Source organism: Terrapene carolina, unplaced genomic scaffold (assembly GCF_002925995.2).
Source record: "Terrapene carolina triunguis isolate 2854851 unplaced genomic scaffold, T_m_triunguis-2.0 Scaffold210, whole genome shotgun sequence".
Taxonomy (NCBI): Eukaryota; Metazoa; Chordata; order Testudines; family Emydidae; genus Terrapene; species Terrapene triunguis.
Genome location: NW_020664561.1, coordinates 48,661,092 through 48,673,930, shown reverse-complemented (window position 1 = coordinate 48,673,930; position 12,839 = coordinate 48,661,092). Strand labels below are relative to the sequence as shown.

General features: G+C 37.3%; 1 protein-coding gene across 1 annotated transcript in view; it reads left to right on the top strand.

Annotated features, from left to right (window-relative positions):
* The window catches only part of LOC112115942 (leucine-rich repeat-containing protein 7), a 243,760-nt gene that overhangs the window by 74,036 nt on the left and 156,885 nt on the right, over positions 1 to 12,839 (top strand). Inside the window, exon 6 of the mRNA XM_029912345.1 lies at positions 601 to 657. Coding sequence (XP_029768205.1) covers positions 601 to 657 — 57 coding nt within the window. The remainder of the gene's footprint in view (positions 1 to 600; positions 658 to 12,839) is intronic.

Genomic DNA, 12,839 nt, shown 5'->3' with positions numbered 1-12,839 from the left:
ATTCAACGGAGCACTTATGCTCATGGTGAACTGTAGGCTTGTGCTTCAATCCCATAAAAGTCAGTGGGGATCTGTGTTGGGGTAGCAGTCTGCCTGTGTGCAGTCAGTTGTAGGATCAAGGCCCAAAAATGCAAAAAGAAATTATGACCTCTACAAAAATTTGTGTAAACTTGTGAACAGTCATTCAAAATGCCATGCATCTGTGTAAGTGCTCTAAATATTTGAAACAATTTTAATCCTTTTACATGGGTATTCATGATTTTCCAGACCAAAACCTATTGCCAGTAATCAAAGCTTGATGCAACTTGAGCTGAAGTTGGTTACTATTACAGAACTGGAAATATTTGTGGTAAATTAAGTTTCACCATATTTCTCCTGTTTGAATAATCATCAAAAATTGATTTAGAATAATTTCTAGCAAATGACACATGGTAATACTTTCCAGCAGAGACTGGCCAGGTACATAAAAATAATGTAATGAAATACGTGGCTAAATCTTTTTGTACTGGAATAAACAGTTCTCCAGTAATTCTTATTGGTTTCAGAAGTATTTTCTCACTTGAATGTATTAATCATACTGTTTTATATTGGTATTTCTAGACTTGTCAAATTGCGTATCTTGGAGTTAAGAGAAAATCATTTGAAAACTCTACCAAAGTAAGTGAGACTTAATGTATTTTTTAACTAAGTTCTGTCCTGAAGTTCACAAACAATGTAAAATATTTCCACTGATAATTGTGCAATCTGGTTGAGTTATGTTTACATAAGTTGTTTTTATGTAAGTTATTTTTTTTCTGTTGTGTAAAGAAACTATATATTTATGGAATATGTTAGACAAGAAGTTGTTGTGCATGCAAGTTGTGCATGCAAGTGGTGAGCAAATCACATATGGAGGGGGATGGAGACAGGTAAAACATTACTCCACAAATTAATGTGTATAATTCAATATGCATCATTTTAAAATCTAAAACCTAAACAAAATTGGCAAATGAAGGATGCAAAAGTTAGGGCAAAACACTCGTGATCTTAGCTTAGGCAACAATACTTTATTCATAAGATAGCTATCTGTTTAGTAATTTGTTGAAAATCAGTATTTATCAGACCTTGCTAGTGTCCCATTATATGTTACTTAATTTACCTTATAGGCAGCACTTTTAAAAAGAAATGCACATATCAAAATATCTTTTGAACATTAGAGATCTTAAGGGGAACATTTGCCTTTGTTTGTCTGATTACAGCTCTCATTGCTTTCAGTGGGTAGGTATCTGAGCGCAGAATTTGTCCCTGGTGTTTTCTAAAGGAAGGTAACATTTTTCTGAGGTTGATAGGAGATTTTTAACAATAGTTAGGAGTAATTTTTCTGCATAAACTATTTCCACTCTTCTAGAAGTCATATAACTTTGGTAAAAGAAACAAGATGTTATGCTGTTGCTGAGAAGGCATTAAAATATGGGCCCTGTCCAGCAAAGCACATGTGCAGCCATTGAGGATTTGCATGACCTGGAAGGCAACATTTATTCCTGTACACTAGACCAATTTTGCAGAAGTCAACCTCTTGTACAAAGGACTAAAATAAAATGCAACGGGCAGGAAACTCCTGCAACAATCAGCAACTCCTTGTAAATATGCTACACAAATATTTATCATTTTTATCCTTTCCAGCTACTGATGGTCAGTGGTTGTTTTGAGTGTTCAAGAATGCAGGATCAGCTTCCTCCAACAGAACTTATACTATCAATGCTTGGCCTGGTCTACACTAACCCCCCAATTCGAACTAAGATACACAACTTCAGCTACGTGAATAACGTAGCTGAAGTTGACGTACCTTAGTTTGAACTTACCGCGGTCCAGATGCGGCAGGCAGGCTCCCCAGTCGACTCCGCGTACTCCTCTCGCCGAGCAGGATTACCGGAGTCGACGGCGAGCACTTCTGGGTTCGATTTATCGCGTCCAGACAAGACGCGATAAATCGAACCCAGAAGTTCAATTGCCTGCCGCCGAACCAGCGCGTAAGTATAGACAAGCCTGTAGTCTCTATCTCTGGCCCAGTCCTACTTCCATTGAAGTCAATGAGAGTTTTGCCATTGACTTCAGTTTCAGCAAGATTGGGTACAGATCGTGTGCTGTCACAATTAATGCTAGGGAGTCACATATTTCATAGCTTGTATAGGCTGATCTTATCACACACACCAGGGCTTATTGTATACAGGGAGCTTCTGGATGGGAATGGAGGGATGTAAGGAGTACACACATATTCTCCTCTCCCCCACCCCCACTGACTCCCTGTGTACTGCCCTGCCATCCCCTCTTTTTCAGGGATTCCCTGCAACCCCACTTTCTTCCCATGCCAGGAGCTCTGTGTGCCCCTCTTCTCCTATACCAGGTTCCCTCAATCTTCCCCTGTTTTCCCCTATGTTCCCCATTTTCCCCCATCCTCCCATATCAGAGTCCTCCAACCTCCTCTTCACCAGGGATTCTGTGTGCCCCATTCCCCCCTACTCTATGGGTCTCTGTGGCTTCCCTTTCTCTATTTGACGGTCCCCTATCCCCCTCCCTTACAGGAGCACTGTGTGCAATCGTATTCCTCCCCTTTCCACCCCATGCCTCCCATTTCCCCCTACATCTATACCAGGGTCTTCCAATATTCCCCCCACCTCGGATTCTGTGCGCCCCCCATACCAGTGTCACTCATTCCCTCCATGGCAGGGGTTCAATGTGAACCCTCATTTTTCCCATTCCTCCCCACCCTGATGGCAAGAGCTCTGTCTGCCTCCCATTTTTTTCTTTCCATTTCCATTTCACCCCCATGTCCACTTCACCCTTGTGCTAGTGTCTCTCTCAGCCCTCTTCCCCATCTCCCCCCATCAGGGGCTCTGTATGTCCCATACCAGTGTCCTCCATTCAAACCCCATGCCAATGGTTGTGTGCAAACCCCAATTCTCCCTTCCTCCTCCTCCTGCCCCACCATTATTCTTCTTTCTGCCCAGGAAATAAGTAATTTGGGGTATCAACATGTTAAACTCTATTGGGAAGATGAGCAGAAATGAGTTAGGAGCATTGTTATGCTGGGAGGCAATGAGTACAATAGGGAAGTTCTTTGATCTGTAGATAATTCATAGACTCCAAGGCTAGAAGGGACCATTACGATCACCTAGTTTGACCTCCTGTATAACACAGGTCACAGAAGTCTCCCAAAATAATTCCTAAAGCATGTCTTTTAGAAAAACATCTAATATTGATTTTAAAATTGTCAGTGATGGAGAATCTACCATGACCCTTGGCAAATTGTTCCAATGATTGATTACTCTCACTGTTAAAAATTTATTCTTCATTTCCAGTCTGAACACCTTATTTCCAGTCTTATTACAGAAATGCTTGAGGCTGTGGCTGGCAGGGGCTTCGTGTGTCTCCCATTTTTCCCTTTTTGGTTTTCTGATTTTCATTACAATCAATAGAGTTCTGGCTATCGACGCTTAGAACTTTCCCCTGGAATTTTGGAATTGATTGGATGCAGCATTCAAAAGTTATTGCATCACAGACAGACAAATACCACTAAGTTGAGTGTAGGGCCTTCATAAACTTGGCCAATTATCACTATGTATGTATGTATGTATGTATGTATGTATGTATTTATTTATTTCTATAATGAATTATGCTTTACAGGCAAATTTCTAGTTTCTAGGATGGTGATTCTATTTAGAAGATTCACAGTGTAGCTTGTGTTCTTAATAACTAAATAGCTTCAATACTTCAAAACAATGAAACAATACTTTTTTTGAGGTTGATAGGTATAATTTTATTCCCACACTGTGTTTTTGCCATTAATTAATTGCTTTGTAAACAGAATGATGTGGATAAGACATTTCTGGCTTTGTGAATGCTGCACTGACTCTTGTAAAACAGTGAGGAAATTCTAGTTGTACATATAGTTGTCTAGTTGTCCTCTGCTCTTTGCTATGGCAGAAAGTATTTATATACCCTGCTAATAAGACCTGGAAATAAATATTATTTCCCTATGTAAATGACTTATTTGAAGGTTGTAGCTAAAACTATACGAGAAGTGGGAAATCTACATTATGAAATGTTATAAGGTGAAATTCACCTGAGGTGGAGGTCATTGGCAAAAGGTCATTTATACTTCACTTTGGGACTGTAGGTAGAGTGGCTATGTAAGGTTGCCTTTGCACCACCTTTATGCCATAGAAGAGTTTTCTGTGTAAGGGAACAAATGAGATGTCCCAGTATAGTGGATTGGCTCCCATTAAAACATAGGCTGCAGTGGCAGCCAGAGGGATACGCTGCAACCCTTGTCCTGTTTCCAGGTTAGTAGGTGAATTCCATCTTATGCTTTGCTCAAATTCAGCACAGTTAATTGGGGTATGTATAGAAAATAACAGGTAGCTGAAGACCATAAGACAATAGGCCCTGTCATGAGGGAATGGGTGAGTACTATTGGTGGAGTCCATGAAACAGAGGGGTGTGGGAATGTGGCACACAGGGAGATTGTGGCAGGGGGAAGGTGGATTAAGGGAATGCAGGCTTTTCTGGTGGTCTGATTTGCACCAAAATCAATGGTGTTTCAAAGTTGTTATGTTACAGCCAAAGAGAGAAATGCCTCGAGTTGAATGCTTTGCTCGGGAAATAAAAATAGCATTATTATGACCAGTATACAGTGTCTAAATGAAAGGCATGTCTGTCCATTAAAAGAAGTAGTATTATAAATCAAAATATTCCTTAACATAGCTGTACAAAAAGTCATCTGGATCTTTCATCTACGGACTTGAAAGGCTTACATTTTCATGCAGCGATTTGATGAGAGAATTTGGTGATCAAGATTGAGTACACTATTGAGTAAGAGAATCTGGTTGTAGATGGAAATTATTTGAATGATTCTAATGGAAGGCAAGGCATGAAAAGGAGAGAAAAGAGAATTTCATTTTGAGAAATGTAGTTTTGAATATATTTTTTTAAACATGTTGTCTGACCATGCTTCCATTTAAATCAGCTTCTATTGATTTCCAGCTAATAGGAGATCAGATAGGAAATAGCTGGATTGCCTTATTGTTTTTTTTCTATTTTTATATTAAATATAATTTAGAAAAAACATTAGCGGTATAGATATAGGAGAGTAGAAGATACTTGAAATTCTGCATGTCTTCACAGCTGTCTTTGATACTGTATTTGAAGCAAATATTTGGATTCTTGGCATAGATAAGTATTTTTGTTTATCATAGTTTAACGATTGCAATATATCATGCAAGTTCACAGTTCATGATTTCTATTGAGTAAAATGTATCCATGGTAACTGACAATAAAGGGATATTAAGTTATTTGCATTAACTGTACCTTGCTGAAAGGTGGCTTTCTATGCAAGCAATAAATCTCCAGCATATTTATTTACTACAATTTACATGAAAATCCTCAGTGCTTTCTTTTTCTCTGTTTTAAGATTATCAGAGAAGGACTGATGGTGTCTAAAAGCATGCCCAAACATTCCAATTTTTTTCTGGACGCTGTCTTGATGGAAATTAGTGATGCATTGTGCAATAAAGGTGTTTTTTAAATAATATAATCTTTTTGACAAGCTTATAGAACAGTCAGAATAATATATGAAACTGATCCGTTGTATATGGATAAGTAAATATCTTTCTTTCATTTTAAAAGATAGTATTTGGTGTTCCTGTCTTTTGTCTACAGTAATTTCTTTGACAGAAAACATTACAGAGTTAGATTTATAAAGTATAATCTTTTTTCCTTGTTTAATTAATTTGCATTATACTTCGTACAAACATTCTGACAGGATTTTTACTGTAAATTAATCATTCATTTTTGTCTCATTTGGCTTATTTAGTTAATATTTATATTTCTTGCTATGAGCTTTTTAACATTTGGAAATATTAAGAGATTGGAAGCAGTATAGAAATCATTGACCAATATTGAAAAATGACTTCTAATATTATATTAGTGACCTAAACCAATACATAATGAAATTACAAAAGTATATTTTTTTCTTTGTTACATCTGTTAAATGCTTTGAATAGTTTGAGCTTTTGACCGATAATTATGAAACTCAAACCATCTCCCTGTTTTATGCAACATTACAAACTACTTCACAGGGCCATCTTTTGGCTTAAAAAAATAAACAAGATAACCATTTCTTGATTCTATTTATACAAAGATATAATTCCTCTTTAATCATTGTAAGAATGTTAGAAGTTAGCCTCCCCCCCCACCCAAAAAGGGGCGGGGGTAAATACAGAACACTGGGCAATGGAAACAGCAACTAAAGTTGTACGTTGCACGGCAGTGGCTAACAAAGTCATCACCATCCAGGAATAAATCAAGTCTTTCCTTGTTTTATCAGTCCTTGGAAATTTAGTCTCAAAATGGTTGTGTGTTAAGCCTGTTCACTCCAACAGCCCTTTCACATATGGTCCTGTAGGGTTCTAGTCTGTTACCCTTTCTTGTGTAATGTGTATGTGAAGCCACTACTTGAGATTGGGTGCTCTCCATAAATCAACTAACACATTTTTTGGTGATTTTCAAAACCCATCTACCCCTTATAACAGTGAAACAAACATGCAGAATTGATGTTACATAATTTATGGACAGCCCCATGTAAGATGTATTGGCCCAATCCAAATCTCACTGAAGTCAGTGGAAATATTTCTGTTGATATCAGTGGACTTTGGATCAGATCCTTTGTGCTGTGGTGGCATCAGTGTGTAACTTATTTTGTATCAGAAAAGATGATGCGGTTTCCTTGCTTCCCCAATACCTTGCTGAGTCTGGGAACTATGTGACGGTGAGCAGGCTAAAGCTCAATCCGAGAGGTGGGGGGGGAGGGGAAGGAATGTAGGTTGATAGGGGAAGCAATTTGATGAATTGCTAGGGGAAAATTATAACACTTTTATCAAGAGGTGTGCTCTTTTAAGGTGCCTTTTGAACTACTGGCTGTTCTTAGAGTACAAGGTAGTAAATGCTTGCTTGCTTGTAATATTTTTGTCATCAGTAGTGATCTAGGAGATGACGGCCTTTATTTGATATTGTGGACCTTATAGTAGTTATCCATGCCTTGCTACCTCCAGGATGGACTGTTGCGATGATTTCTATTTGGTCCTACCCATCGTGGAGATCACTCACAGACATAGCTAGAGGAGAATGTAGCAGCACATTAATCATTACAAATCATGAACTGCACTGGCATCTCATATGGTTCTTAGTGCACTTCAGGAGGTTTGGTTCTATTATCTAAACTGTGATGTGGTTTAGGACCTAGCTACCTTAAATACTGCCTCTCTCCACATCCACCATGACAATTCGGATCAGCTAAGGTGAATTTTCTGACAGTCTGTACATGCACTCTTTTGAGGACTGGAGACGGTGCAACTTTAATAGAGGTTCCCTACAATGGAACTCACTCTCTTTGGGGATCTGCCAGAGCCTGAGTTTACCACTGTTTACACAGCAGAGCAGAGCACGTCCTGTTGATCAAGCATTTACTTAACTATGGATTGTAATGATGTTATTTACTGCTTTAGGATTGGCAGTGGGGCTGTTTGTGCTATTTTTTTTATTATGGAAAGTTTATTTTAATATGATGTTAGATTTCATGTACATCCTGCACCCAGGGCCATGGAGAATGATACAGTGATATTATTATATAAGTAAATTACATAATTAACTGTGAAACACTCATACCTGTATAACAGTATTAGGGGTCTCGAGCCTCCAGGTCTTAGCGAGCAGCATGATCTTACACAATTGAGTAGGACTGCCAGAGGGCAGCGGGATACAATATTTTTGCAAAGTGAGAGGCACCCACACATGTAGTATATCATTATATAGAAATAATAGCTAGTTAAGAAAAAAAGCAATTAAATACACTTCTCTTTCTCTCTCAATTTTTTTTTCATTTATATTTTTGCACTTTGTATAATATATGAACTAAGGTGTTACCTTGATCTTGCTGGGAGTTCCACATATGAAAAGACTTCTGGATCAGAAGTAGATTATTAGAAAGGCTAAAGAGGTTTTATGCCTCTTGCAGAGATGATGTCAGGACTAGTCTTATAATGCTGAACAGGTTGAATATTCGTAAACAGTCCCTTTGAAGTCAATCAGTAAGTACTTCACGACATGACCAAAGCTTGCAAAATTGGGCCAATAACAATTTTGTATCAGTTTTATATTAGTCTTAGGTAACAATATTACCAGTAAATTCTTTCATAAAAGAGAGAGAGAGAAAAAAGTGTGTTTCAACTGTCTTTTCCCTTACCAGACGTGTCCCTAATAGATTTAATTATCAAATCAGTGAAGCTACAATTGTTCATAACTTTCATTGCATATTCAGAACTGGATAGGTGTGAATAAGTAATTTCCATTATCCTGCCTACAGGATTAGTTGTATGGCACTGTGCATTGTTTTGTAAATGAAATTTATATCCCAACATTCAGTTATACAATTACAATTAAAGAAGTTGGCAAAAATTGCCTTTTTTTTTTCTTTCGACTGATGTGTAGAATAAGATGTAACATTAGGAAACAAGATGTTACAAAATATGTCATATGTTTGTGGGGTGTCCTTGCAACTACAGTCTATGGTGCCCCAAATCCATCCCATAATTTGCAATCTTTTGTTCAAGGTTTTCAATACAGATGAGACTGTAGCTTTATTCTTTTGTTATATACAGTCTGAATATTGAGATGTGATTTTCATATACACTTGCTAGAATCATAATGGTTTTATGCAAAAAGTTCTCTGGTTTTGAATAGGTACATATTTGACACACAGAGACTACTTCTCTGACAGACCAAATAGCCTTTATATTGTAGGTGCTTCCCTTTTTGGTTCCTTGATCTGCTTTTTTGTCCATTATTATTAATTAAAGGGTTGTTCTACACTATTCATGTTTGGTGCACATACAAATTCCTCTTTTAAGTAGGTATTCTGCTAATAGATATTCTTTTAAGTGGATTCAGCTTTATTATTGTTTTATAAACTGAAAAATAGGGTTTTTTTTTCAATAGAAGATTAATATGAAATATGAAAACATGAAACGTAGAAAAAGTAGGTTGGTTTATTTTGCTATGCTATTATTGCTATAAAAAGCCTTGATGTTTACTGTTTTATTTCTTCTGTCTAATAAAACACATGATGCACCACATAAAAATAGATTTTGTCAAATATATCATTTTAAAATAAATTGAAATTAGCAGTACATGTTCTGTATGTAACTAAGCAATTCTCCTGGCTGCTGACATTTTAGATGAATTATGTATTTAATATTTTTAATTCAATGTAAATTAAAACTTGTACTAGACATATTAGATCATTAATCATTACAAAGAGGCATTTATAAGACAACAGCATTATATAGTTACAGCACTTCGGGATCAATTGTGCCTTTAAGGCATTGGCCCTCGTTAAGGATTATGAACAGGTGCAACACTCTGCTCTGAGCAGGTACAATGCCTGTATCAGACAAATGCTTTGCAGACCTAAAAGAGTGCAAACCTTATGCCACATAATTACAAGATTCAGCATACTCTTTTCTCTGTGACCTTATTTGCCCCATCTGTTCAATCTGAAGATGCAAGAACCACTGTGGATAATAGCCTTGTGCATTCCTTGTGACCAAGAGACTGCCATTATTGCCCAGAAACTGTGAGGGGATACAAGGAATGGGAGTGCCTATCCACTCCTCCCAAGTTGTGAACTTACATAGTGCCCATACACAATCTGTCCCTGGTATTTTTGACTGGACCATTCTCACTGCTGACATTCATACTGATGTATGAAATCTAAAAGTATATTAGAAGAATATTATTAATAAAGGACAGTGTCTCACCAAAAGTAATGCATTTGATCCTCAGTGGCTAGATAGCATACCCAGGCGTGTGCTGATATGTGGAGTTTGCTGTTATATTTTATGTAAATGTGTGTGTAACCATCAATTGTGTACATTCTTAGCCTATGTAAAGGCCTATTCATCTCACTGTTGCCCTTATTCTCCATTTCCCCTCTTATTTGTAACATCAGTTAGTGTACCTTGTCTGAAATTAGTTTGTAAAATCACTGGAGTAGGGAACCTGTGTCTTTCTATATCTATATGATTGTAAAGTGCCTAGCACAACTGGTCTGGTCCTGTGTCTGTCTGTGTTCATATCTTTTTGAAGCTACTTACCAAACATTGTTTCAAAGAGAAGAATCTCAAAAATGCAGCTTTTAAAAGTATAAGGTTTGACCCTACACTTGTTACTCAGGTAAAACTCTTTTTAACTTCATCATAAGACTCAGCCCTTTTATGATTTTGACTGCAAGAATAGAATACAATCCTGTAAGAGCTCCATATATGGAACTCCCTCTAACTCCAATAGGGAGTTCCATGTGAAGATTGATCTAATCATGACTCTCAAATTTGTATGATTATTTCAAAATCTAAGGTGCACAAAGTATTTAATTAATTGAGCTTGAGGAACTGTCTGTATAGTGTAATGTACCTTTAAGGTTTTCTGCAGTTTTGGAAGTGGAGTTTACTGGATGTGTCTCGCCTTCAGGTTTTAGATTTTATATATATAAAATCATTGTCACTGTCTCTATGAATTTTTATTATAGATACAAATATTTAAATAATACAGAAATCCTTATGCTACTAATTGTTATGTAAGTGAGCTCTTACACTATGTAGAGTCAACTTTACTTTGTAGAGCCACGTCGGCAATCCCCATCTTGAATTTAGCTGTGTCATCCCAGACTGCAGTTTGAAGGATGTGTGTTTTTGGACACGTGGGTTCAATACATTAAGTAATAGGCAGCAGATCTTCCACAATTTGGATCAGTTTGCCTCTACTAAAACAGAAAAGCGAAAGTGTTGGCATTCAAACTAGGTGTAAATTTACAATATAGAAAAAGGATGTGGTTTTGCTCCCTTAGTGGCAAATAACATATGACTATCTATTTTCTCAATTTTCCTGTCTCAGTAAGCATTCAAATTGATCAGTTAGCCACTTTCAGAGTTACTACTGAATGTTCTTTTAATAGCCATTTTAACTTTGTTTTCCAAGGGCATGACTGGTGCACTGGTAGAAGAGAGTACAGGGGACATAAGGCACCCTCTTACTCTCCTATACCGGTGAACTATAGCATCATTTTCTGCAAGGGGAAGCAAGCTACTCAGAACTACTACATATTCCCCTCACACAGATGGGCAGGAGGGTGCAGGGAGTGGGTGGAGCCTTTATTCCACCTCCCCCATGTAGCTGGTGGCATATTTGTACCAGCATGTTGGGAAAGGTATGCTGTGAAAGTATAGACTTATTAATGTTTACTCCTTTCCTAGAGCGGTGGGGCGTCTCAGAGGGAATTTGTCAAAATAACCACCCCAGGCTGCTCTAGTAGCAGCAAAATAATGTACTGCCCCTTGCTATGGGCTGGGTCATAGACCGATGATCTAGCCCCAAATCTAAATGAATAGATTCCTATTTTTTCTTTGGAATGTGTTTCAGGTGTATTAGCAAATATACAAAATTCAGAGATTCAAAGGCCTTCCATCAATATTCTGCATTCTATTCATGTGCGCCTAGGAAAAATTCTGTTACTTGTGTCAAGACACTGCTGAGTTACTATGCATACCTGGTAAATCTCCATTAATCCTTCAAACGGAGTTGATGGAGACTTTTACAACATGGTTCAAAATGAATTTTCAAATTCCATTTCAAATGTTATAATAATAGGCATAAATTTATCTAACAATCACATTTAAGCCTGATCTGGATACTTCTGCTTTAGAAACTCATTAATTTGCATTGAATTATGTATATCCTTAGATAAAATCCTGTCCTGAATAGTCATTGTTCATTAGAGTAACAAATGTGTCACTCCTAAATTGAATGTTTGGGGACACTAATATCCTGTTGACTTTCTGAGAGGAATTATCAGTGTTTCACATCTTATGAAAGAATCTGCATAATGACACTTGCTTTTGTCTAGACTGGGCAGCCAGAAAAATCTGTTTATACTTTAATGCACTCAAAGATTTCTGCAAAAGATAGCAATGTATTTAGAGTGATGTTTGCTCTTTCTGATGTCTGATGATTAGAGAAAATACTTTTCCAGGGTTTCATGGTAGTCCTTCAGATAGAGATGAGGTAGTATTAAACATTAAAGAATGCCAGATAGGATAGGTAGTAAATATAATTGTGAACAAATAGTGAATCGTTAGCAATAAATCTGAGAAATAGCGATTACTATTAATTTTTGAAAAGTATTCTTATTTCTCTTACTCATCATAGTGAGTCACTGTTTCCCACCTAAAACAGTAGCTCACCCTCCTACTGCTTCCATGTTCCTGACAGAGGGAGCTGACACTGACATAATGGAATTATGTTACGCTTTCAGGAAACAGTGTACAGTGGAGACATTTTCAAAGAGGCAGATGTTTAGAGGTTCATGTGTTAGAAACACAGGACAACTAGAAAATAATGTTACCCTTTGATGACTTGTTGCATATCTACCTCTCTATGTCTCAGAATTCACTTGCCTGGCAGGCTAGAAAAGGCCATGACACTGAACAAATTCTCAAAAGTAGCCTCTAAAATTGCAGGCATAATTTGTTTGCAGTAGTTTTTGCATGTGCAGTATCTCATCCAGGTTTTTGTATATTCAAATTGTACACCTTGTATTTGAGCTCCAAACTGCATTTGCTCAGGCAAATTGGGTAGTGGGGTGACGATGCATTCTGCAAAATTGAGGCAGTAAGTTTTTGATCAGGGATGAGTCCCCTTTAAATATTTAGCCAGAAGACTATATGGTTCAGATCCTTCACTATGGTCAAAGA